The sequence below is a fragment of the Cyanistes caeruleus genome, chromosome 2, assembly GCF_971803275.1.
Source record: "Cyanistes caeruleus chromosome 2, bCyaCae1.hap1.1, whole genome shotgun sequence".
NCBI classification, from domain to species: Eukaryota; Metazoa; Chordata; class Aves; order Passeriformes; family Paridae; genus Cyanistes; species Cyanistes caeruleus.
Genome location: NC_141702.1, coordinates 99,484,937 through 99,512,421, shown reverse-complemented (window position 1 = coordinate 99,512,421; position 27,485 = coordinate 99,484,937). Strand labels below are relative to the sequence as shown.

General features: G+C 43.0%; 1 protein-coding gene across 7 annotated transcripts in view; it reads left to right on the top strand.

The window, feature by feature from the left end:
- Nucleotides 1-27,150, top strand: part of USH2A (usherin) — a 370,627-nt gene extending 343,477 nt beyond the window's left edge. Inside the window, exons 63-74 of one of the 7 annotated variants that reach the window (XR_015283721.1) lie at nt 92-1,605; nt 2,585-2,903; nt 14,714-14,923; nt 16,099-16,337; nt 16,540-16,696; nt 16,907-17,124; nt 18,339-18,590; nt 19,091-19,267; nt 20,222-20,305; nt 21,682-21,926; nt 24,071-24,301; nt 26,535-27,150. Coding sequence is in view for 3 of the 7 variants with exons in the window: in XM_086878670.1 (XP_086734796.1) it covers nt 92-1,605; nt 2,585-2,903; nt 14,714-14,923; nt 16,099-16,337; nt 16,907-17,124; nt 19,091-19,267; nt 20,222-20,305; nt 21,682-21,926; nt 23,528-23,599; nt 24,071-24,301; nt 26,535-26,624 (3,399 nt within the window). In the remaining 4 variants the exon portion in view is untranslated. Of the gene's footprint in view, nt 1-91; nt 1,606-2,584; nt 2,904-14,713; nt 14,924-16,098; nt 16,338-16,539; nt 16,697-16,906; nt 17,125-18,338; nt 18,591-19,090; nt 19,268-20,221; nt 20,306-21,681; nt 21,927-23,527; nt 23,600-24,070; nt 24,302-26,534 lie in introns of all 7 variants that reach the window. The other 6 variants (XR_015283719.1, XR_015283720.1, XM_086878670.1 and 3 more) reach the window with 6 other exon arrangements.
- Nucleotides 27,151-27,485: the final 335 nt, after the last annotated feature.

The following is a 27,485-nucleotide window of genomic DNA, read 5'->3' as shown; positions in this document are numbered from 1 at the left end:
TTCTCTGCCTACCTTCTCTGCCTGCCTGCCTTCCCTTCCTGCCTGCCTCCCTCCCTCCCTCCCCTTCCCTTTTTCTTACTTCCTTCACCAGACCTACAATGTTTTCAGTGATGACCACTTGGAGTACAGTGGTTTATCTCGCCAGTTCCTCTTCCGACGCCTCGAGCCATACACCCTGTACACGCTCGTGCTGGAAGCGTGCAATGCAGCAGGCTGCACTCACTCTCCACCCCAGCCAGTCTGGACAGATGAAGCTCCCCCAGTGTCTCAGATGGCACCTGTAATCCAGGCAGTGAATGCCACCAATGTTGTACTGAGCTGGTTGCAGCCAATCAATCCGAATGGAAAAATAATTCGCTATGAAGTTATTCACAGACACACAGAAGAGACTGTTGCAGGGCACGGAGCAGCAACAGATGAGAAAATTGTTTTCACAGAATATAACACTGAAAGCAATACATTCACCTATAATGATAAAAGTTTACAGCCATGGACAAGGTATGAATATAAAATACGCACCTGGAATGCAGCAGGCTACACTGACAGCTCCTGGACAGTGGCAAAGACCAGTCAAACTGCCCCAGAAAGTCTCGCTGTCCCCAGATTATCCGTGGTGTCAGCCAACCCCCATAAAGTGCTGATATCCTGGATGCCCCCGGCACAGCCCAATGGCATTCTCCAGTCGTACAGGCTGCTGAAGAATGATGTTCTTTATCCTTTCAGCTTTGACGCTGCTACTCTCAGCTATGTGGATGAGGACTTGCTGCCCTACACGGTGTACAGCTATGCAGTGGTTGCCTGTACCATGGGGGGCTGCTCTACCAGTGAGCCCGCTGCAATACGGACCCTGGAAGCAGCTCCTGCCTTGGTGGACCCCCCGTCTCTGCGGGCTGTCAGTGCCACTCAAATCAGTGCATCCTGGGCACCTCCCCAAATACAAAATGGAGATATCACCAAGTACATATTGAAATTAGGCAATGAAGAGTATTATCCTGGAAGAAGTTTGCAAATGCTGGTCTCTAACTTACAGCCTTACACACGGTATGATTTTGCATTGGTCGCCTGTACTGCTGGGGGCTGCACCTCTAGCACATCCCAGCCTGTGATGACCATGGAGGCTCCACCATTAAATATGGAAGCTCCCAGGCTGCTGGTGATGGGCTCGGAGTCAATTGAGATCACGTGGAAACTCCCAGATAAGCCAAATGGCAAAATCACGAGCTACGACCTAAGGAGGGATGGTGTACTTGTTTACTCTGGTCTGGAAACTCGGTATCTTGATTTCACCCTAACACCAGGCATGGAGTACAGCTACACTGTCACAGCAAATAACAGCCAGGGCAGTGTCACCAGCCCCTCAGCTCAGATAAAAACCAACCCCTCTGCTCCATCTGGGATGTTGCCTCCTAGGTTGCAGGCATGGTCTTCCAGCGAGATTTTGGTGGCCTGGGATCCTCCTATCAAAGTAAATGGTGACATTAGAAACTACACGGTCTCAATCCACAAGCCTGGTGAAACAGAAAAGAAGACTTTTGACTTTGATGCGTCGCATGTTTCCTTTCTGAGACGGTCATACATAGTGGCACAGCTACAGCCCTACAGCACGTAAGTCTGGAAGAACCCATTTGTTGAATAAATGTTGTTGGGTGGTGCATTGGGCTGACAGGCAGCTCAGCCATCTTGTTTAAACAGATAGTCAGACCCACGGGGTTGTTTGCTAAAAAGCAAACAGGGGTTTTTTTTCTTTTAAATTTACAGTAACACCAGTTTTATCTCATCTTGATGAGGTGCATAGTGTTGACTTTGAGTGTAATTAATAGAAGGGGTAATTCAGCACTCTGCTATAGACTCCAAAACCTGCAGCCTTATACTGGTGTACCTTTCATGTGGTATCTGCTGTCAAGAATAAATAGGGCTTTAGTTGATAAAACTCCGGGTGGGGAGGCCAAAGTCATGGTAGCTGGCCCATTCACAGGGAAGCTGAGCTGAAATTACTGGAATGTTTTACCCTCAAACTAGAAACAAATGATTTGCAATTAAGTGAAAGCTAAAACTTAAGAGAGGGTACCAGACTCTGCTACAGAAACACACTTGATACTGAAGTAATATTTTCCCCACTAATTCTTGATTATTTACCTGACCTTTCCTTATATATTTGTGTAGGCATAATTTGTGTGTGTTACATGGTTGATAAGTTTGTCTGCTATTTACATATAACTAATCTAAATCCAACGAGAGTATTAGAGGAGCTGTACTGCTCTCAAATGACATCCAAATCATCTCTTACAATGAATCATCATTTTGATTTGTATCATCAAAATCAAAATTATTTTGATCACTTCATTCCTGCAGATGTTAACTGCTCTGGAAAAAACAAAACCACACCCAAATAAAAACCCAGAAGACAGTGTTCTTCCTCTTTGTACACAAGGCACAGCACATAATGTGTCTTCATACAAATTGCGTGCCTATTAAAAATTCCAAAAGATCAGGAGAAATTAAAAAATCCACCAGACCTCACGCACGAATTATATTTATATCTGCAGCGTTTTAGTCACCTTGCTCCTGCTTTGTGTTCCCAAAGGTATGAAGTCCAGCTCCAAGCCTGCACGGAGCTGGGCTGTGCCTCCAGTGAGTGGGCATGGGCACAGACACTGGAGGCACCGCCAGCAGCGCAGCCAGCCCCTCTCATTGAGATACAAACAGCCGGCGGCTTCCAGTCGACTGCTTCCATCCAGTGGACCGGCCCAAAGCAGCCAAACGGGAAGATTTTATACTATGAACTTTACAGGAGGCGAACAACTCAAGCCCACATAAATTTAGACCTCTCACTCGTTTACAATGGTTCTTCAACCTCCTTCAAAGACAACAAGTTGCTTCCTTACACAGAGTACGAATATCAGGTGGGAATTGAAGCTGTTTAGCAGCTCTGATTACGATTTCAGTACACTTTGAGAACCTTACTTTACACTTACAATGAACATACATATCTCAATTCTAATGTTAATAGCATTGTGAAACCTGAATGATAATTGTGAATGTATTTTAAAGACTTGAGAAGCTGAAAATAACTCCATATAAGCAATATATTCATTCAGCATCTGTTTAGCTTAGTAGTAGCCTGTGTGTCTTACATATTCAATGTTTGTGTACCCTCCACAGCCACTGCAAGCCTCTGTTATGGGAAATTCTAGTTCTTAAAAGGTAGCTTTTTTCATTATTTTTTCCCTTTCCTCTTCCATCCTCCCCCAATCTATTATGAATTAATTTTTAATTTAGATCTTAGATTAATTTTAGATCTTAAAGCAGTTTACATCGAGAGGGACTGTTTTCTCTTTAAATTAGTCATTAGAATGGCAAGCACATTTTCTTGGTGGGTCAAAAGTGAATTTACTGTTGATGGTCAGTGTTCTCATTTTGTTTAATATATACCTGAAACAGTGCATTCCACCTCTTAAGCAAGGTGGAGATATATTTCTTTTACAGGCTCATTGGCTTTATAGAATCACAAGATAATTCAGGTTGGAAGGGCTCTCAGGAGGCCGTCCAGCCCAACTTTCTGCCCAAAGCAGGGTCACTAAAGAGGTCAGATGAGGTTTTGCAGGGTTTTATGCAATTGCATCTTGAAAACCTTTGGGGAAGAGATTGTAACTTTACACACAGTCTGCTCCACTGCCTGACTGTCCACATTGCAAAAAAAATTTTTGTTATGTTCAATCTGAACTTTTCTGCTTGAATTTACACCTACTTTCTCTTGTCTCCTCCCAACATATACCACAGTAAAGAAATAGGCTCCACCCTCTCATTAGCCTGCTGTGGGAGCGCAATCAAGTCCCTCCAAGGCCATCTCTTCCCCAAGCTGGACAAGCCCAAGTCCCACAGTTTCTTCTCACAGGCACTTTTCCGACCCCTGATTGTCTTGGTGGCCTTCCACTGAACTCACTATAATTTATCAATATCTTTCTGGTATTTTGGGGGCAAAACAAAATAGACATTAAATAAAGGCAGGTAATCACTTCCTTTAATTGTCTGGCTGTGCTCTTGTTAAACAGCTCAGGATATTGGCTTACTCTACTGGCTTGTGGTCAGCTTTCTGCCTTTAGGTCCTTTGAAGCAGAGGTTCTCCCTGGTTGATCAATAATGCTGACCCTGTGATGCTGCAAGAAGTTATCCTCCCCAGGAGCAGGACTTTACATCTGTCTTGCTGAAATTCCCATTCTTTAGGGCCTTCTGACCAGCAGACCTGTCCTTCAGCATATCAACTGGTTCTTCCAGTTTAGTGTCATCTGCAAGTTTGATGAGAGCAGACTGTATAGATCAGGTTCTTTGGTAGCTCTGCTCCACTGCTATTGCTTTTCCTTTTAAGCAGCCAGAAACTATGAAGAATTAAACTAAAAACTTGCTTTATCACATTGGTTTATCCAGCTGCTGCATGCACATGTGTCATAGAGTCATTCAATTCAGTTTGGAAGGGACATCCAGAAGCCATCTAGCCTAACTCCTTGCTTGAGGCAGGTCCAGATAGACCAGGCTCTCAGGGCTGTGTCCAGATGAATTTTGGATCAAGTTCTCCAAATTGTAGAAATTGTACAGCCTGTGTCAGCAGAACTATTGTTAGACCAGATTTCCTTGCTGCTTTAGGCAGGATCTGTGGGGAATGTGAATTCAAGTGCAGATGGGGCTGAGTAGACAGCAAGCATTGGTAGCAGACCCAAACCATACTTGTTAGGAATCTTTCTTAGATGAAGAAGAAGTCTCCAAGCCAGACATTGTAGATATTGGCTGTGGGATGTTCTCAGCTGGACTAACTTAATTATCTCACTCAGAAGCTGGTTTTTGAGAAGTTGATACCACAGAGACTTTCTTCAGCCAACATTCTTAATGACTTAGCAGTGACATATAAAAAAAGAAACCTCTTGATCAGATTCCTGTGCTTTATTGTGCTGCATTCAAGACTTAGCTTTTTATCTTGGTTCTGCTCCATAACCAGGCTGAGCTTTTGATTGGAATTCTAAATAATTTTTGGGTTTTTTCACCAGTGGCCATTTATTTCACCATGAGAGGGTTTTTAATGCATGTGTTTGTCTTCTGCTTAAGTCACTTGCAGCAGTCCTCTGGGATGTATTCTGAGCTTCTCCATTGTTGACAATTTATATCTTGCCTGTGAGACAAGTTATCCGTAAGTATAGGGCTTGGCTCTTGCTATTATGCTGATGAAACACAGATTTATATTTCACTTAAACTGGATATTGATTCTCCTGTCTCTGTGTTTGAGGCTTGTTTGCTGGACATAAAACTTTAAATGCAACTGAATTTCCTCCAGCAGAATGCAGATAAAATCAAATGCTGTGATGGGACTCTCTCCAGAATTTTTGGAGATATTGAGATTTAATTCAATGCTCTAATAGCTTCTTTGGACCTGAAATTTTGAATCTGGGCTTTTTGGGAGTTTTTTTCATTGGGTTTTGTTGTTTTGTTTTGCTGGTTTTTAATTGGTTTGTTTTCCTGGAAACTTCAGCTGGATATTAGGTTTTGTAAAACCAGGCGCAAAAGTTGCACTTCAAGAAATGATGACGTGAGTTTAGAAGCTCATGCTGATAAAAGGGACTATGCCCCCAAAATGTTCAGGTCACTGTTCTTCAAGGAAGCACATTTATATTTTAAAGGGCCAGTTCTGCATGAGCATATTAGCACCTGCTAGTTTGCAGTGGGTTTTTAAGTGGCATACAGTGCCTACTTCCATACTCAGAACCACTTCGATCTTTGAAACTCCCTCAGTTGGTCTTGTGCATTTAGATACTTGCATTTTCTAGAGCATCTTTTAGTTATTTGTTGGAATTCTGCCTGATATCCCCAGCTCTGTTAACCATGTGCTGTTGCATGATCTCCTGTAAATCCCCCAATGAGTTTGCAAGCACAATACTTTGATTCCTGGAATATTTCTGAAACAGAGTGTGTAGGCCCTTGGGAATCATTGAAAGTGGTGTGCAAAGTTACCATACAGCAAGCAGTCTATAGAGTCAAACCTATTTTTCTCAGCGAAGACAAGGCCCTTCTGAGCAGGAACTTCTGGCATTTAGTGCAGAGCAGAGCTGTCACAGTATGGTGTGATTTCCATGCAAATGAAGTATCACTCCTCCACAATTACACTTAATTGTGTTCTTAAAACTGCTTCTTTAGATTAATGGCTTAATGTCTTCCTGGTTTAGGACACATCCTTATTTCTATTTGGCAGGCAGAGAACATGTAAAAGACAGAAAATTGCAATGGTCCTTCTTGAGAAAGGTTTACGGCTCCCTGCAGAGGTTTATTCTCCAAGATGACTATTCAATGCACCAAGTCAGGATCTGCAGTGCTGGAGCTGTCTGCCTCTGACCACTGTTAGAGGCACAGCATCCCTCCTGTGTGTGGAGAGTCCTTCTCACCCTCCTGTTACTGCAGCCAAGTGAAGGGTCTAGGAAGTACCCCGAGACATACCAGGGTAAATATGTATTGGGTCCTCTCAAAGAGAAAACAAATAATATTCTAACTTTTGGAGAGATAAAGAGAAAAAAAAATGTGTGCAAAGTCATGAAGACTAGGGAAGGACCAACTACATGTGGTGTAGACTATGTTAGCCCTATTGGTCACTTTCTAATGCCAGGAAAGACACTTGGTTTACCAGCCTGTCTGTCACATTGTTGGCTGAGCTCCAGTTTGTGCTGATTAGTTACTCACAAATAGGTCAATGACTTCTGCAGTTTAAAATCAGGAAAAACTTGTTTTCTGATTGGCCAGTGATGGATAGTCACCCATTTGTAATATCACTCATATCTGGGTCCTCTTCATTCTTTAATTCCTCATATCTTCCCATCTCTCTGACAGAAAGATGCACTACAAAGAAGTGTATTAAAAAAAAAAAAAAGTAGTTCTTTCTTCCATTACTTGCTTATTTTGTTTGTAGGACTGTTTTTTCTTATGAGGTTTCTGCTTCAAATTAAAGAGACTTTCTCAAGCTACATCTGTATCAAACTACCAGCTTGACCTCAGCTTCTGAAAAGTAAAGCAGAGATAACTGTATTGTTTCACTGATGAAGTGGTGATACCTGCCCTAGATATCCCTTTGCAGGCTGAGATACTTCCTTTCCCCTAGAGAAGGTACATGATAGGGAAAAGGGCCATTTGAAACCATGCAATTTTGCTCATTAAGCCCCACTTCAGGCAGTGTGTTTCTCTTGTCAACACAATCTTAAATTCAAATGTGTTGATGCAACAAAACCTTGATTTTTTTTTAAATTAAATTAAATATAGATATTAATCTGGATTTGTTGGTGTCCAGATTTACAAGTGAGACTCTTGCAGCACCACTCTTGCAAGACCCTTCTCAGTAATTGTGATCCTGACATATTCAAAACCATGGCAAGCTATCCTTTAAAAAGACATTAGTGTGAGTACCAAGGGAAAATATACTCCAGGGCTATAGATGGCTTGATATGATTTCCTTGATTGTATCTTTTTATTTATGAGGCATAATTTATGACTGCTGAAAAACAAACTAAAATGAGTGATGACTAACTACAGCCAAAGTAATAAATCAGAAGCAAAGAAAGAAGTGGTGATTTTGATCGAATCTATTGAATTAGCTGTTGCCCTTAGCCATTACAGGTATTGGAAAGACCTTTTAATATCTGCTTATCTCTCTCATGGGAACTTGGTAACTATCTCATTATATACCCATAGGAAACAAATTATTTAATTTTCTATCTTTTAGAGTTAAATCTTTTTACGTCTCTCATTAATTACTGGCATTATACTATGTTATATGGAATGAGCTTCCTTTAAAATTTGGTAATTTTGCTTAAGTCACAAAGTTTTTGCCTATTGTCATTCCCTTTTCCAGAATGGGTTTAGCAGTTTTACTATTAGCATTTGAAGAGTGGAAATGAATAGCAATGTTAAGAGGCTCTAATTAACACAGTACTAGAAGTCTGGACCTGAAATCTATCCCATTATATGTTTATGACCTCCATAAGGAGACTAACAATGTTGAAGAGGGGAAAAGTATGGGGCAATCTGAGAAGGGGCAATCAGGAAGCACACATTTGATTACTACCTTTTTGTACCCCTGTTCATGAATGGATGTGATGCTTTCTTTCCCTTGCCTTTGCTCTGTCCACCATAAACTGCGCTTATTTTTTATAACTTTCTGCTTTGCTAATACCTGCCTGACACTGAAGCGCCCAGATGTGAATACTTTATCCTAATGCTGAATGCTAGATTTTGGTAGATAATCTTTGTTCTCTGACATCTACTGACATCATGTAAGTAACCACAAATTAGCCAGCCAGTATGACAGTCAGTTCACAAAGACTTGTGAAAGATGCTGCAGTTGATGATGAGAGGGAGGTCCTTTGTTTTTTTTAATTTCAACCAGCCAAGATTGTGATCACTTCAATTGTCTTGAACATTGCTGTTCCAACATAACCAAAAGTTGAGGACTGTGTTTCTGACTTGGCTGATGTCAGATCTAAAATAAATCTCTTAAATACTCTAAAATATCTTGGAAAATAATTACACTGTGAAACCTCTGTGTTTATATAAGCGTAGGCTTAGAAAGTGAACAAATCGAAGTCAAGAAATCCAAAGCAAAGACTCAAAAGTCTTTGAGGTCTCCATGAAACAGCATAAGAAAGAGAGGAGTGGTACAAACTACTCTGCTACTATTGTCTCTAATGGCACGTGCCAAGCAGTGCCAGCATTGAATCCTTTGTGGAAAGACCAGCAGTCACAGGTGTGTGGAGTCTTTGCTTACCATAAAAAGTATACCTGACTCTTACACGCAGTAGAATTACATGCACATGTAAAAGGGCTGGCTTGGTCTGACCTTGTGGTTCCCCAGAACCTACAGCCCCCCGTAACTCCCTACAGCTCTGAGCAGTGCTCAAAGCCAAGGAGAGGTAGTGACTTACTAATGAGACTTTTCTAAGGCAAAAGGCTGTTTTCTGAGTGCCTGAAGGAACTTGGTGCAAGCTGCTGACACATTCAGAGCTGAGATCTTGTCCCTCACAGAGACACCTGTGACAGACCTCAGACTAAGCGCGGTGTGAAGTGGCACAAGGCACAGTGCCTGTTGGACGTAGAAGGAGCCAGAAGCCACTGCTGGTTGGTAATCAGCTCTTTGAATTTCACTCTTGCAAACAGGAAGGGTGAGAAGCATCTGACCTCTGTGCTATGCAGAGTGTCCCAACTCTTCCTGACCTGGAAAGTCAGGAGCAGCTCAGGCCTGCTGCCTTCATGGAGGTGAGCTGCCTACAGCACACTTCTGCCTGGTGAGATCTCTCCAATAAGGAGAGTTGCACATTCTCCATAGGCTCTTCACTGCCTGAGGGTCCCCTTTGCAGGAGTTTGAGGTCAAAATAAATCTTATTCACTACAGGTTGGGAGTTTCAAGAGTGTTGCTGCAGATGAATCTGTGTGGTTCAGGGACGGAAGTCATCTCATGGGCTTCTTCCACTGTCAGCATCTATAGTAACATGATTGTTTTGTATCTATGCCCAAGGTGATTTTGGTGGCCTTGTTTCTGCCCTTATGGCAGAAGTTGTTAGCTTTACTAAGCCTGAACAGGCTCACCATGGTAAAGTGACTCTTCTCAGAACTTCCTGTCCTGCTTCTTATGTTTTGCTCCTTCTTGCTATGCTGATGAACCTTGAGGTTGTCCTGTGATCAAATGACTGATCGCAGGTTTCTTGCAGGAGCAGAGATCTGTGACAGCTCAATTTATGATGGAAAAAAACAAGTTTAGTTACCTGTAACTGGAATTCTTCGGTCCCCTGAAGATATGCTCTCTAGAGAGTTTTCTCCTCTCCTCTCCTCTCTCTGGCTCCACTTCAAACTGCAGTCTGAGCCAGGGGCCAGCAGATTGATAAAACATTAATTAGTAACCCTTGGTAGTTGATTTCAGAGCCCTCTCCTGGTTTTTTTGGGACAGTGCAGCCATTAACAACAACACATCTTTTGGCAGGGTGCTGAACCATGCACCATGATGTCAGATTTAATGTTTTTTGAGGTAGAATATTCAGAAAGTCAAGATATAAGAAACTTTTCTTGGCTTTCTGCTCTTTGTGTTTTATAATTTAATACATCCCTAAGATGTGATTGCTTCTTGTTTGCTCCATGTTCCCACATGATCTTTCACAATTTTAAGAAGGTAATACTGCTGCCTATTAGGCTCTTTATATTTCTATATGAATTATGATTAAATATTTTTGGTGCTGATTATACCACAATTTATAAAGATTGTTTGTGACCCCAAAAAGCATTTTACAAAAGCCTAAATAGTGAAATTTCAGTTTAACCAGGCTAGCTAGGCAACAGTTTCCATCCATGACTGTTTAGTGGTGACTTTTTGAGAAGCCATGACTTCTGATTTTAAAGACCCTGCTCATTGTGGTTTCTGTTGCCATGCTGTCCCATTTTTTCCTTCAAAGAAGTGGCTTAACACCAGCATTTCCATCTGCAGTCAGTTCTGCGGATTTACTGCCCCAGGTTTCCGAACACTGACCAAGGATTTACTTGGACAGCAATTCTCACAGGGAAATATTTTTATAACCATCCATCCTTTTACAGATGGTTGAGCAGAAGCAAAGGGAGTTAAGGGACTCCAGCTTAGGTCAGTGTAAATCTGGAATTCAGATCCTCAGCAGTCCTGTTTATCTGTCACAGCTGTCTCAGAAGCTGGCATTGCAGACTCACAGACACCGAGGGGGTTTCTGCTGGACACATGTCTTGGCAGGGCTGAGTAGCTGGTGTCTGTCTAGAAGGCACACTCAGAGCACATCTGTCTCTCAGGCCCACACAAACATGGCCATGACCTCGGTCTTTTTTTCCAGAGAGTGGGGTATGTGGCAGCATGGCATGGACATCAACTCCCCCTTGACCCCTTGACCGCTATAGGGGTGTGCTGGGCTGGGAAATCACGTCTCCTCCTGCTTGCTCCTGCTCCACCCAGTCAACTTTGTTTTCATTGTGTTCATGCAAAAGTGAAACTGCTTCAAAGGGATCCATGGGAGCATCCCAAGAATAGAGATGGGTCATCCAGTTGGGCATTCCCACTCCAGAGGGCAGCAGGCCCAACTGGCTCTTTTGGAGCATCTGATTGAACTACAATTACCTGACTCTTGAAGGAATCCTTTAACCACTTAGCTGTAGTATGGAAGGGGATGAGCATAGTCACAGAGTCACAGAATCTCCTGAGCTGGAAGGACTCACAAGGATCATTGAGTCCAACTCCTGGCACAGGACATCCCAAGAGTCACACCATGAGCCCGAGTGTTGTCCAAATCCTCCTTGAACTCTCGTAGGCTTAGCGTTTTGTCCACTTTCCTGGGGAGCTTGTTCCAGTGCCCAGCCACCCTCTGGGTGAAGAACCTTTTCCTGATATCTGACCTAAAGCTCCCCTGACACTGCTTTGTTCCCTTGGGTCACATCACTGATCACCAAAGAGCAGAGATTGGTGCCTGCCCTTCACTGCCCCTCACGAGGAAGCTGCAGGCCCTGGTGAGGTATCCCCTCGGTCTCTTCCAGGCTGCACTGGACTGGGACTGTTCTTACAGGATTATTATTAGAACCACAGGCCACACTAATGAGCCCAGAACTGGCAATGGGGTGGCAATAAAGTGCAGTGTGTGAGGACAGCACCATCAGCTCAGGAAGCATGCTTGGAAGGGTACTCAAGTACAAGAGGCTTTGTCACATTGTTCTTACCTAAGTAAGGAGATGAAAGTGAGCTCAGGAGCCAGGTAAGAAGTATCTGCATGTCACTGTCACCCCCCTGCTCACCCAAGCTGGACATCCCTTCCTTGTTGGGCTCACAGTCCATAACTGTGGTGTCTGGTACAGGCCACTGCAATGGTGAGGAGAGAAGGCAGCAGTGCTTTCTGACATCATTGCTGTTGCTTTTCTGGTTTCAGCCCATTCCCAGGTTCGAAGGAACCAGAGACTCATACTCATATCATGTTTCCATTATTCTGTGCACAGTTTTCAGGGCAGGATGTATCTTCATCTCTATTTAAGCAATTCAATGCCATTGACATCCAATAATAAGGTTCTGAATGCAGCTGTGGAAGCGGAAGTTGTCACTGCGACAAGTGATGGCCTCCCCACTGTCATTATCCTTCTTTTGCTCTGTTTTTCCCAGGGGTGACTGGGCTGCTCTGACAGTAGAAACACTCTGGAATTCCAAACCTTTTGTTTTGTACTTCTACTTCCTCCGAAATGCACATCAGTCCTGTGCAAAATATAAGACCAAATGAGATAATGGGAAACAGAATGTCCCAGGGTCAGAGGGACTTATCTCTGCTATAAATCTCCAAGTTCTGTGGCACAAGAGAGCCTCACACAGCTTGGGATGGGGAAGAAATCCTCACTCTGTTCTGTGACAATGGCCTTTTCTGGCTCCTGGCCCTTTCCTAGTAACAGGAACAGGCTCCTTGGGGTCACAGAACCAAGCCTGAGAGAGTTCAAGAAGCATTTGGGCAACACTCTTGGGTACATGGTGTGGCTCTTGGGAATGGTCCTGGGCAGGACCAGGAGCTGTACCCCTTGTGGGTCCCTTCAGCTCATCTTATTCTGTGATTCTGTGAATTAGGCCTTCCTGAAAGACGAGGTGTAGGCACCTACGATAGGTGAGCAATTGATGAAAGGAGGTGTCTCCATCCAACCCTCAGTAAACTGTTTTCTTCCCAAATTAGTTTCAATCCTCTCTCCTTCAAAATTTCTTGGCAATCCCATTCTGAGGCTGAATTCCTGTGCTACACAGGAAAGCTCTGTTCCTAACTCATCACCTTCACTTTAGCTGTGGGTAGCTTTCTCAGCAGGTCAGGTCCAGCACTGTTACGCTCCATGCTCATTAAGGCCACAGCCTGGATATAACTGGAGCATTTGAGCCCAGGTAAGCATGGAGTTGATGCCAGTGCCACGCTCAGAGCTGCTCTTTCCATATGTGTTTTATTCTTTCCACAAAGAAATATGACCCTTGAAATGGATGACTGTGGGTAAACCTTCGTAGCAGCTGGAACTGAACTGAGATACAGGGTTTGACCTACTGCAGTCAAGTGAACAGAGTTTGACTTTATGAATCGTTCACAACAGAGACGTATTACTGATTCCACTGAAATGAAAGTGCTTTGGCTAAGCTTTTTATTGCAGGGCATCATCTGTACTTAGGATGTTTCTGTGCACTGCTGATGGAATCAGGCAGGATCTTTGGGTTTGTAATTGGCAGAACCACAGCCTTCAAAGCCATTTTAGTTGTTTTTATTCATTTTCCTTCTCCAGGATCCTTGTGAAGCGTCTTGTGTTCTTGGAAATTACTATTGCAAGCTGGAAGGATCCAGGGTCAATTTTGAAGACCTCTTACTTCTAAACCTCCTGTTTTTTTTCAAGAGATAGCCAGACTATTCCCTTCCCTAGGACCAGTGCCCAAAGTAGATCACATAAGAATGTGTTTTACTGTAGTTAGAACTGCTTGACATGAAAGCTTACTAAGGAATACTTATACTAAAAATCGCTCAGACAGTCCTCTTGTATTGCCATTTAGATCTATCATTCTGATTGATCACTATGTGGTTGGCTAATATTGAGTCTAATTTAACCCTATACGCTCACGCATCCATCTATTCTGTCTATTGTACCTGACATTCTACAAATTACTTACTCATGCAAATGATGACCTAAGGCAACCTTTTATGATATTCGTGTTTAATTATACAAATGCTTTTTGATAAATAAGATTATACATCCTTCCATATGTTTATTCAGTCCTTGATGAAAGCAAAATTTAATTTTCATGCAGATTTGTTGGAGAGTGTGTTTAATAAGTGCTGAGTTTTATGTAGTCTGCATATCACTCTGGTTTTGGGTAGCTGACAAAATCAGTAGGCATAGTTCATAGAGACATGTGGGTTTTAATCAGGCCTAATTCAAGCTGCTAATTTTTGAAATCTTGGAACTGAAGTCATTGCCTTTGTGCTCATGCAATAAAGCAAATGTTGTGAAAATAAATGAGAAATGCTGAATTAACTATACACTTCAGTGGGCTTTATTTATATTACAAGTCACTGAAAATGTTTCCAAATAACTGATACATTCATATTTTTAGGAGAGGGATGTTCCTGCAAAACTCACTGGTTCTAAAGAGTAACTAGAATTTGGCTTGTGTGATTCAGTCATGGTGAATGCAATTTTTAAGTATCTCCCAAGGCCAGGCTGAATTCATTGGGGCTGTCTGCATACATGAAGAAAGTGTGCAGAAGGGAGAAATTGCAAGGACCAGATATCAGTGTTTTTGTTCAGATGTCTTTGAAAACATTATCCTTGTTAATTACTGCTCCTCCAGGAGTCCTCTTGGCATGGTATGACACAGACAGTGGTAGGAATTCAGAGTGTGGAGATCACGTATGAAGAAGACATGGGAACACACACTGCCTGAGACTTTTGACTTTTGCTTCTTTTCCCTAAGTGTGGGAAATATTCCACTCTTCTCTTCTTTTCTTTCCACTCAGAAAGTCACTGGTCAACACAGGTGCTGAATGGCCATTCAGGAATATTTTCCAGGCGTGCCATTGCACCATCTTTTATCCAGCGTCAGTAGAGCTGCAGTAGCCCCTCTGGCTAAAAGCAGATGTTTTGTAGGCTTGAGTTCTTTGCTAAGAGTTTCTTTGGTTTTGTGCCGAAGGTGTGGTCAGTAAACTCCGTGGGCCGAACACCAAGCAGCTGGTCCCGCTGCCAGACAGGCCCTGCCCCTCCTGAGGGCCTGGGAGCTCCTCTCTTCAACACGGTGGCATCCACTGTGGCTGTGGTGAGCATCAGCCCCCCTGTTAAGCCTAACGGGGTGGTCAGTATCTACAGGCTGTTTTCTAATGATACCAGAGGAACTGATGTGGTGGTGAGTATTGTCAGCACTTTTTCTATAGCTACATTTCCACTTGTATTTTCTAGCTTTAACAATTTTGTTTTTACAAGCTGCTAGTGTTGGTCACAGACTGCCTTCCTCTCCTGGCCTCCCATTGTTAGTTGCTCTGCAGTGCACTGTCCTGTCTGTGAGCTTAAGCTGTCTACTGATTTCACATTACCCATTTATTCCTTCCAGTGCACTTGGCTGTGTCTGTGTCTGATTCAGCCAGTTTGTCCCATTGGTGCCTGCATGGCCTCCCATTTCCATTCCCTCACACCTGCCATGCTGCTGGCTCGGCTCTGGCTCTGGCATCAAGAAGTACCAAGTGCTTCCCTTTGCTTGCTTGACTCTCTCCTTCTTATTTTTTGCTGAACTCTGCTAAATCACATGCTGCCAAATGAGAGCAGATGTTGCCCCTCGTTGGTGTTTTCTACATATTTTTATTTCTTTGGCTTCAAAAAGGCTATACCAACAAATGACTGCAGCAAAAAGGTGAAGTGGCAGTTTCTGTGAGCAGTTTCAGAACAGGGCACTGATACCTTTGCCAGAACTTCCAGGTCTCCCTTGCTGAGCTTAGGAAAGCTTCCTAACAGGCTCACCCAGCACAAGGTCTGTTTGAATGCAGAGCAGCATCACGTTAGCTTTTGACTCAGATGCACCTACCAGAGAGCACATTCTGCTGTCTGGGAGTGACCTGACCCACCAGACACATTGGTGTCACACTGCCCAGGACCGTTTCCTGCATCCACGTTGAGAAAGCTTGTGAGATATGCATGATAATTTGCTAGCACATTTATCATGGAGCTATTTTCCACATTAATTTCTTTTCTGCTTCAGTACCACTTATCCCAGAGTCTTTCTTTAATGGCTTTCAGCTTCTCTGTTGCTGAGAATGACATTTGCAGTAGACATACAGTGGTCACAGCTCAGCTAAAGACATCTTGAGGCCACTGATGGCATGGTCTTTTCCTTTGAAGAGTGTCCTTTAATTTCCTAATGGGAGAAAAACACAGAGTTCCCATTATACAACAGCTGCATTAATGTCAGACTTAAAGGACATGCAGAATCTGCTGCCCGTCTTCTTCTGGGGTTAATTCACCTCCATAACTCTTATTTAGTACCTGTGGTGCTTGAAGCTGTGACAAGTTTCCTCTTAATTTTTACAGCTGTCAGAAGGGACTGCCACCCAGCAGACAATACATGGGCTAAAACCTTTCACCACGTACTCCATTGGCGTGGAGGCCTGCACCTGTTTCAACTGCTGCAGCAAAGGACCCATGGCTGAGTTCACCACGCAGCCAGCTCCACCCTCAGAGCAGCCTCCACCACAGATCCGCACCGTGACCTCCAGGAACGCCTCTTTCCAGTGGAGTGCTCCTCAGTCACCCAATGGTATTGTCACCAGGTAGGAGCTGCCACCCAGCTGAACCTGCACACCTTGGCTGGAGGTGGTGCCAGAACAGTGTCAGCTGGAATTCCGTGCCTGGGAGCACTGAGCTGTTGTGGCAGTTGTCTTCCTTCCTTGGCATGTTGGTGGTGATATTCCCTGTGGCCTGAACACCTTCCGGGAAGTGTTTCTATACAGTGATTGCTTTTCTCTTGAGCAGGATACTGGGGAGGATGAAGGTGGAAAGGACAGGAGGTGGTTGTCTGACAGCTGTGGTTGTGTAGTCAAATAGTTGTGAGTTCAACTGGCAGTGAAGAGAGAGATGCAATCTGGATTTCCTTAGGCAAAAATCCTGACTTGCAGAAGTGAGCAGCAAGGTAACAGGCATCAACAGTGAGTGTCACTTATTTACCACCGTAATTGCCCAGTTATCTGACAGTTAGGACCAAAATCTCCAAAAGAAAAACTGGGATTAAGTCTAATTTCTTCTCCAGTAGCCAGACAGGCAGCCGTTAGGATGAAATGTGGGACTGGCTTTTATGTTATTTAAGGCCCTTCATTCATCAAAACCTCAACTTTTTTCTCAGCTATGAGCTCCATGTGTACATGGCGTGTCCTCTGAACCTACAGCCGGCAGTGAAGGCTTGCAGTCCTGGCCCGACTGAGGTGAAGTACACGGGGAAAGGACAGAGTGCCAACGTGTCCAACCTGGAGCCTTACACAACTTACAACCTGCGAGTTGTGTCCTACAACTCTGTTGGCAGTAGCGCCTCCGAATGGATTGGATTCACTACGGAAAAGGAGCGTGAGTATGAGAAATGATTCACTGACCAGTGATGCCTGTTTCCAAGGCTTGGGCAAATTGGCACAGAGCCAAATGACTTCCCCACCTCTGGTTGAGAGGACAATCCCAGAAACCTCTTCCATGTCCCTGGTTACTGCATCTCTGCTGCACATTCATTGAAATTCTGCTCTGGGGCTGAACTGCTCATTCCTTCAAAAATATTTCTTTGCTCATCATCTGATGTCACATCCTCTATCTTGGGAGCCTGGAAACCTTTTATTTTACTGAAAATGGGCAGCAAAGAAGCAGAACATAAATGTTCAAGTATTACCAGAAGGCTGATGTGTAGTAATAAATATACGGCCATAAAGAATTCCTTGGAAAAGTGGAGATCTTGAAAGAGACCTGGTGATTGTTTTCAAGAACAATCTAATTGTTCTAATTGTTGCCACACTTCTGCTAGGACTCATAAAAGTTTTCTTTGGATGTCATCTGAATGACTGGATGCTTGTGTACACTGAATTAAGAATTTTGATGTTGTCCAACCACCCCAGGCAGTGCTTTAAGGCCATGTGGTGGTATGCATAGAAATTAAACATGCAGGACCTGTGCCTACAGACAGAATAGATTTTGCCATCAAAACTGAATTTGTAGTAGTCTAACATCAGCTTTTATTAAAAAGATCTATAGTGCTGTAGCCAGAGTCATTCCATAACAGATGAGATGGGCATTTCATCTCAGTCTGTCAGGTCAGGGCAAAGACGATGTTCACTTTTTATCTCATGTCAGGCTTTCAGAATCACCTTTCTAAAAATCCCTTTTGCATCATTTGGTAGTTCTGCCAAGTAATTACTCAAAATCTGTAATCTGATACCTCCTTAGCTAAAAATTTCAGGTGGAACAGCCACAGATTTTCTTTAATGTTACCACCAGGGGAGAAAAACCAAACCAAAACAAAAAAGCCCATACTAAAAACAAAGGAGAAGAAAACAACAAAAAAAACCCCATAAACAACCAACAAAAAGCAAACAAAAAAGGTCCAAAGCTGTGTTTTATAAAATTGCAAGTTAAAAGGCTGAAACATGATGATGAACTTTCAAATGGAAAAAAATTCATAATGGTGAGACACATAGAACAAAAGGAATTGAAAGCAGTTTTTAATCTCCCACCCACTATGTCTAAAGTCCTCTTCTTTCAGTCTTGCTTTTGTTGCCTTGCTGACCTCTTCACACCAGGTTTCCAGAGTTCCTCTGACTGCCTCCTTCCTTGAGTCCCTCTGACTGCTTCCTCTTGCCTCGAAGGCTTGCTTTAGTGACAGTGGGCAATTAGCAGCAAAATGCAGCTGGACAAGCAGCTTTCTTGTGAACAAACCAGAAAATATGGGGCAGATGGCTTAATGGCAACACAAGAAAGGACCACCTCAAACTTAAATGAAGTATTTTGTCAGCAAGCTGCTGAGCCCAACTGATGAACTCTTCCTCCCTGAAGTGAGTTCTGGGTTTCTTTTCTGTCTGCCTGCCATCTGTTCTCACTTTTCTAAAACCCCACATTTTCGTGTATGCGCATGTGTTAAAAATGATCTTGGCGATTTCTTGGCGCTTGCAAAAGAACCCTCTTCATAGCAGTTCCCAACTCAGCCTGCTGCAGTCAGGCTTGCACAACCTCCTGTGTCTCCCTGTCTTCTGCCTTAAGCTGGAACTAAATTTATAGGGTTTTAGTGTCAGTACCTCAAACACAAAGGCAAAGAGAGAGTATTTGTTTTCAGGATATAGCTCTGCTTTCTCAGTGCAGAACCTGGCATACTACAGCAGCTTTTTCTTTTCTCCCTATATTTTCCCTAATCATACACATGGATATGAGAGAGGGGGAGTGCATGTGGCAGAGAGCTTGTATCATGGAGAATCTCTTTCTCTTTGCTATATAACTCAGCCACCAAATCACTTCTAGCTTATTGGCAAGAAACGAGCTCTTTTTCCTTGTTCTGCAGCACCTCGGTACGTGGCTCCATTCTCCGTGGTCAGCAATTTATCCACCATCCACATCGACTGGAGCCGCACCTTTGTGCTGAACGGGCGCCTGAAGGAGTACGCACTGACGGAGAGCGGGCAGCGCATCTACAGCGGCTTCGACACTGAGCTCTACTTGCCAAGGACATCTGACAAAAGTCAGTTTCCTACAGCTTCCTTTCTGGGAGAGTCTGTTGAACTAAATTAATAGTATTATATGCTGAACTTTAAAAAAAATAAATTCTCCATTGCAATCCCAAGCTAAGACCAAAGGAGCGTACAGGCACGTCAAAATGTATCTAAGCAAATCCTTGAAAAAAATCCAGAGTTAAGCTTCCTCTTAAACATTATACCTGACTGGGTAAGACTGTTTTGATTGACAGTGATGGTCAAGCTTTCCCAAATCTTGGAGCTGTGTTGCAATTCCATCCTTCAGGGCTACAATCAGGGAAATGTATAAAAATCTTCAGTTTCAGGAAGGACTGGAGCTTGAACTTTCATTTGAATCAAATTAAGTCAGTAGCTCTTGGAATCAGCCATGTTTTAAAATATAGTTTCATTTTAGAAATTTTCAGTCTGTAAAATAAAATTAAACTATCAAAAGAGAGAAAAAAATGAAAAGAAGAAACAGCAAGAAAAATACTTTCTATTTTTATGACATTGGGATTTTGTATATCAAAGAATTTTGTAATTTATTTTTTGTCTTCCTGATTACTACAATGGTGCTAACACTTTATTTACTTGTTTTTGTTCAAATGTTCTTAATATGTTTGTTTATGAATGAAGCATGAGGGATTTAAGGAAAAGTGATGAAAAAACTGGAAGTTGCCAGTTACATTGGAAAACGAAGAACTGAGTAGTGAAAGAGGAACACAATTTGTAGCAACATCATAGTGACAATTGCTTATGATCTGCCATGGTTCATAGTTTAGAATTTCAATACCAGTGTGTAAAGAATTGTTAAGTTCTGGTATAGGACTCATGTGGGTTATGTGCTATTCCTGCCTTGTTTTGTTAGACCTGGCTGTTTGCTGGTAAATAATGGTGAAAAAGCAGAGCCTAAAGAATTTTTATTTCTGCTGCTGACAGTATTTTCTAATTTTTTTACTCAGCCTTTTTGTTTCAAGTGACTTGCATCACCGATGAAGGGAGTGCCATGACACCAGTCATCAAGTACAACGCTGGAGAGGGAGTTGGTAAATACATGAAAAAATTACCTAGCAGCTGTTCATTTGATGGATTTGTGCTTAAAATTTGGTATTAGCACATGCCAGGCAGGATGGCATCTCACTGCAGTATCAGGGGCTTCCTTAGTGCCTTGTGTATGAGGTAAGTAGGTAATGGGCTTTTTTCGCCATGTATGGATTTCTGTTCTTTACATCACAGAATTGTTGAGTTGTCTAGGTTGGAAAGGAGCCTTAAGATCATTGAGTCCAACCATCATAGAATGATAAAATGGCTGGGCTGGAAGGGACTTTAAAGATCATCTACTTCCACCCCTCTGCCATGCAGGACAACTTCCACTATACCAGGTTGCTCAAAGCCCCATTCTGCCTGGCCTTGAACACTTCTAGGGGTGGGACAATTCTCATGATTACCTTCAGATCGTCTCCTCAGATATGTAATATATTTTATTTTATTTTTACCTAAGTATATTGCTCCAAAATGTTGTGCTTTTTTCTGCTAATTTTCTTGTTTGAACTGTTTCTAACTGAATTAATTACGTGGTTTAATTAAGTTCTTTTTTTTGTGTGGCATCTTGTTCAGCTTTTTAAAATACATCTGCCTTACATTTGCAATTAGTCATTACTCTGCATTTCCCTTATATCTCTTTTCATGCTTTCACTCCATTATTCTGCAGAATGTCAGGCAAAGTTGCCTTAAAGGCATGATAAAGTGTTTCCAGTTGCTCTACATCCACCACCTTCCACACTCTGCCCCTTTGTTCTTTTGATGGCTGCCTTGGCCAAGAGTTTGATTATGCATGTAGGATTGCAAATAACCAGGAAATGCTGAGATTTCTTACACTTTTGTTGTGTATGAGCAAAGCCAACCGAGTGACTGTTTTGTTTTCTAGCAGGTGGGGGAAAGGAATAGTAAAATGTTTCATGTTGCTTGCTTTTCTACTAATGTATTAAAGCCTTCCTACCTCTTTTTTGTTAACTGCACAAGCCTGTAACTGCACAGTTGTTCTGGAGAGAATGTCCTCTATCTGTTCTGCTCTGAAATTACCGTAGTAATTTCCACTCTTCAAGGTTACTTGGAGAACCCTTTTTTCCTCACATTCCACCACCACCACCTCCTTTCGGAAGAGCTGCTGATGCAGTGGTGATTTCCAGCCTAAGCAGCAATGCCAGAGCTTTAAGCAGGGTCTCTTGGGGGTAGTAAGCTTTTTATTGCAGCCCGCTAGCATATTGAACCATTATGCCACCTTGAACATAAGTGCAAATAAGCACATGACGACAAAATTACTTAAATTTCTGCCTAATTTATTAGCGAGGAAAGGGATGGCATATTGTTAAATGCTTCTTGAATTAACTGTCCCTTTCTCCCCTAATCCCTCTTTTTACAGGACTGATCTTGACAACACCTGGAGAGAAGGACAAAGCAGAGTCCAAACGTGCAAAATTCTACAACGAGTTGTGGTTTGCAGTGCTGATGGTAGTTCTAGGTTTGATCCTCTTGGCTATTCTTCTCTCGTTAATTCTTCAGAGGAAGGTCCACAAGCAACCCTATGCACGAGACAGGCCTCCTTTAGTTCCACTCCAGAAAAGAACATCACCAATGAGCGTGTACTCATCAGGTGAAACCCATCCGGTACGTTTGGAAAAATGCAACCGTGTATATCCATGATACCTGCCTCATCAAACACACACACAGACTTTTTCTTCCTCCTTCCAACATTTTGTTGCATCTTGGTTACCAAATGCAGACTGTTTAGTGTAGGGAAGGGACTGTCTGGTCCTATATGGGCCATATCTGTGTGGGCACACAGAGCAAGGTTACAAGTGCTTAGTCCAAACAGAACCCTGGGACACCTGGTCTGCAGGCCCTGAGAAGCTTCTGATGCCTAAGATAAACTTTGGATCTGCAGTCACAGAAAATGCAAAGCCATTGCTGTCACTTCATGTTAGCTGAAATCTGCAATAGAGCTGAGAAGTCTTGGGAGTGCTGTAAGGAGGTAGATGATAAAATGAGCTTTTCAGAGGAACCTTTCATGTGTTCCCAGATGCCTGCTGTGGATGGCTAACCAGGATCAATCTGACAGTCTTTGTCAGGTATCCAGGAGATATGCCTGCAAAGAACAAGACTTAGGGAGAGGCTTTATTTCTTGCCAGTATCCATCTACCACCCAGCTGGACTCCTTTAAGACAAGCTGCATGCCGTGTTTGGAGTAGAGTGAGAGTAATCAGGGAAAAAGCTAGGGAACTTCAGAAAATGCATGTGTGCATTTCTGCACATAGACCCACAGTGGGGCCATCAGAGCAGGGAGGAGGGCTGCTGGGAAGTGGTAAAGAGGAAAGCTTTTTATCATGAGAGGTTATAACTCTGAAAAAGAATTCATAAAAAATGTGTTCCATCATGTACCAGAGTTGTAATATTATCCTACCCCTTGAAAAAGCAAAAGAAAAGGAATAGGGCAATTATTAGGGGATTGAGAATGGGAGCAGCCATGCCTTCTAGTTTCATGCTTCTTCCCAGGCATAGGCTGTGAGATGATTCTTCTTGTCACTTCTCAGCTTCTTTTTCCTGTGAGCACCATCAAGCAGCATAGTGACTCCTACATCCTTCACGCATTCTGTTCCTTCTTGTCTCAGTGCCAAGTTACTGCATCTGTGACTCAACCAAGAAGCTCTTGGAAACAATGGGATTTCCAGTGTGCCTCTTCTCCTGGCAAAGGCTAAGAGCATAAGAAACTTTTTTTTTTTTTGATCTCATGGTTTTGATTCCTTTTCCTCTACAGTCTGTCATCTTGTGTTATTCCTCTTGACTTTAAAATGTCTTTGCTGTTGGCATGCCTGAACAAATCCTTCTCATGTTCCTGCCCTTTCTTTTATTTTATTTTAGGTTTTTTTTTTTTCTCTTTTTCTTCTTCCAGAAGCTCATGGACTTAATAGAAAGGGAGATTCTTTAGTGCAGCACTTGAGGGCCTGATCTGAGAAGTTAGGACAAAGCTACTATGGAGTGGCAAAATGGCTTGTTTTACAATTGTTAGTGAAGCAATGCTGGTTGCTCACACAGTACTTGACCACCTAAAAATTAAATAGTGCCTGGTCTTTGCCAGCTCCTTTACTCCCTCACATCCTGCTACACTGCTCTCCCTCACAGAGCTGCAGCTAATTCACACCCTCTGTCAGGTACACCTACACTGCACCTCATCCTGCCCTAATGGTTTTCCTCCCTCTCTTTAATCTCAGTTTGAAACTATTGCTGACACGTCCGATTCATCAAGCAGTGTCACTCTCAAAAGATACAAGATGCACTCTGAGGTAGAGTCCTCAGCTTGCAGAGTGGCCAGATGTGTGATGTGTCAGATGACCCAAGCATGCACAAAGGCATCTGACACTGCATGTTTCTCCTGTTGGTTGAATGAGTTTTCCCCTGGTTATGAAAAGGTCTGCCAACATCCTCTTGCTGTGCAAGTCTGGGCTATCATTCTGGTAATCAAAAATCTTTGGACTTCGGCTTGTTGGTACTTAAAAAAAAAAAATTTAGGAAGAAGAAAATTGGGGAAAATCCTGGCTTAGCACTGGTGGGACTTTTGTTTGTTGTTAATCATATGATTGTTCTACAGTGGGGAGAGGACTGGGGTTTTTTTCTTCTTTTTATAACTGTGCATGATTTTGAGGCATGATTTTCCCTGTTCTCTTCCACTCCTGCTTTGTTTTTATTCAGCTAAATTATTTAAAACCATGCCTTTTTTTTTTATTTATTTATTACTTTGTGTCTGCCTCCCCCAGGGACTAGCAGATACGAAAATCCCAGGGGCTGGTTCTCCCACGAGCAACCGCAGTTTCCGTATCGCAGCTGGGGGAAGAAGGCTGAGTCAGGGCCAGCTGAGTCGCACGTATTCCCCTGCCTCTCTCCATCGCAGTGTCAGCCAGCTGCTCAACCTCTATGACAAGAAGACTTTTGATGAGTCACCTTGGGATGCCATCATTCACAACCATCGCACTACTGGCCGTGGCTTGGTAAGGGCTCCTGCTCCTCTGGGATGCTGCTGTGCGTCACCTGCTAGAGGTTTGTCTGTTCTGTTGGAATAATGAAAGAAGACTAAATGTCACAACTTCCTGGAGATACAGCCAAAAGGCCCAGAAGGACATGGTCATAGGTTAGATCCTCAAAATTCTTCAAGTCTACGGTTCTTTTCCACAGTTGCAGTGATCACACACTGCTCTTACAGGATGCAAGGGATCCATGTGCATATCTTTATGGTTTCCACTGAATTATTAACTCCATGGTTTACCAAGGAAATGCACCTTGAATTCCCTTCCGTACATGTCTGAGGTAGGATGTCTAGGCATCCTTTACACATTTAGAGCCAGAGGTGGGAGCTTGAGTTCTAGTGACTCCTGTTCCATTAACTGGGACTCTGTTGCTGATGAGATCTGCTCTCTGTCCTCTGCTAAGTTGCAATGCAGAGCTTATATGAATGCTCATATCTCCTGGCATGTGTAACAAATGAATTCAAACTGCCCACATGGGACAAGAATAAGGTTGGGGGGCAGGCAAAGTGTTTTGCTTTTAATATAGGACAGGACAAGACAGCGTCATCAACAGGGATCTGAACACACAGATACAGGACATGATTTTCAAGCCAAAGACAGTGATGACCTCCTTTCCTCCTTGTCACCAGGAAATAGGCTTTTAAACTTCCAACCTTCCCTGACTAAATGCATGAGAAGGGCTTCAGGGGTCAGTGAGACACATGTTTGCTTCCTGAAAAAGATGAAAATTAAGGTTCCTAAAAAGGACCTACAATGGGGTGAAGGGCCTGTGAGGTAGTAACAAAATTAGATGGTTAGTGAGAGCAAGTTAGTGAGTGGATCTTGTCCAGAATGCAAATGAGCTGGAGGATAGTCTGGCACATAAATCCAAGTAGCTTCCTCAGACTTTCAGCTTCAGTACACCAAACAGCTGGGAGGGCTGGAACATACAGGCTTTCCACAGTATAGGTGCGTTGGTTCCATCACTGTCAAACCCACTTAGACCCCAAGAGCAGGACCAAGGAAGCCGACAAGGCTTAAGAGGGCAGTGATAACTCTAGGCAAAACCCCTGTAAGTACAAGTTAACCTTGAGCCTGCACTCTGCATCTCATAGACTTCCCAATTCAGTGGTATCATGAGTCAGACTTGCCCCTTTCTCACAGCTATCAAATTGTTGTGATTTAATCCCTTGGGGACTAACAACTCGCCCAGGGTGCACCTTGCTGTGATCGCATCAGCCAAAAGAACAGCTCCCTGCTGCTGAGAGGAAGCTCTTGCTCTAGCTACTTATCTTTGAGCTGACACCATGACTTAGTTTAGGTTGCAAACCCCCACTCTTGCATGTTAGAATGAATTTAGACATACTCCAGCAAGTTTCAGGAGTGGCAGGAGCTGGAAAACAAAAATTTTCATTTCATTTTGGTGGCATACAACCCTGATGGCATGAGCTCAGCTGCTTTTATCAAATCAGCAGCTCTTCTGTCCATCTTCTGTCCATTTCTTTACATTTCCCTGAGTCCAGGTCTCTGCTCCTGTGTTGCTTAGCTACTCTCTTGCAATCAAACCTCCTGCAATGCTTTTGAGTTAGTTCTTTCTCTTTATTACTCACATCAGCTTAGGAATGGTGGTTTCAAAGTTTGGTTCACCCCTTTGTCCAGTTTGCAGATCAATATAATGAATGGTTGTAGTGGCCCAGGACACAAAGCTGCAGTAACACTGCTAGTGCCCTCTTTACGCTAAGGAAATGGTTTATTTCTTTCAACTTTCTTCAGCCTAATCCAGGAGTGCAAGTGGAAGCTCAGACACTCCCTTGGAAGCTTGAAGAACAAAACTTTACCTAAATCATGTGTGATGTGCTTGTTACACGAGAGAAAAATGTAAACGTGTTTTTTTCTTTTCATGGCTCCAAGTTCCCCAGTACACTGTAACAAACACTATATTATTGATCGTTTGTCAGACATATAGAGTAATTGAAGGAATTGATGGTATTCTTTTTTAACTTACTGCTTATTGTGAAAATCTAATTGTTTTGGATTCAGGTGCTTGAATACTTTAGGTTCTTGTCTCTTCCTGGGAGGAAAGGGAAGACATCAGAAATGCACTTATTTGTCTGTTTAAGAACCATTTTTAGTGGGTAGGAGGAAAGAGAAATGAAGGAATCACCTTTAGTCTGGTACAGCTTTGGCTGACATGCTTCTTTTTTCCCCTTCCTTACAGTATGTAGATGAAGAAGATCTTGTCAATGTCATCAAAGGCTTCAGCACTGTCACCAAAGAGCACACCACATTCACTGACACCCACCTCTGAAGAACAAAACCAGCTTTTCTAGAAAATGGAAGTAGATAACTTGCCAAAAGCAGCCTGCACGGCCTTTGCAGGCAGGGATAGGGCTGCTGTTTCCCCACCCCATGCCCAGGAGTTAATAGATAAAACTAGTTTTTTGGAGGGGATGTGAGGTGGGGGGGTAAGTTGGACTTTTTTTTCAACATCCCTTTCACCGTATAGTAAAAACTGTGTGCTAGCACTGACACCTCATAAAGGTAAGAGAATAGTTTGAGAATCCCTCAGTCATACAGTAGTAAAAGACTGTGAAGGTAGAGGCTCTCATCTTTGTCTCTTATCCAGCTTTCCCAGCTGAGGAGGGTTGTTGGGGTGGGGGAGGGAGGTTAGGGGGCAGCATGTTTGGTGAGGAAGTCCTTTACATGTCCAAAAAAACACGTGGCTAAAAAGGGCCTCCATGGCAGGATGTCCATGTTTTTTCCTGGCCTCACAGATCTCCAGAACAAAATTGTGTTCAATCACAGGGAAATAAACTGCACTGAAGGAATTCTTATGAAGTTGTTCTAGCCTTTGTGTTCTCTCACTCCCTTTTCCCCACCCTCTCGGCTCAACTTAAAAAACCCAACAAAAACAGGTCATTAATAAATGCTGAACTCCAAGCATGCTTTTTCACTGCCACATCCTTCCTTTCTGCTTATGTATTACTAATCCACAGGCAATAAAACTTGTTCACCATCCACAGTAAACTAGGTGCAAACAGCAAGCAGCCAGTGCAACACAGGTATGAAATGCCATGTCAAGGCACTTGTAATTGAGAATTATTACACCATGACAGTAGACCTACTCCCATATTCATCTCTGTCCGTTTTCCAGAGAAAGTGACAAGGA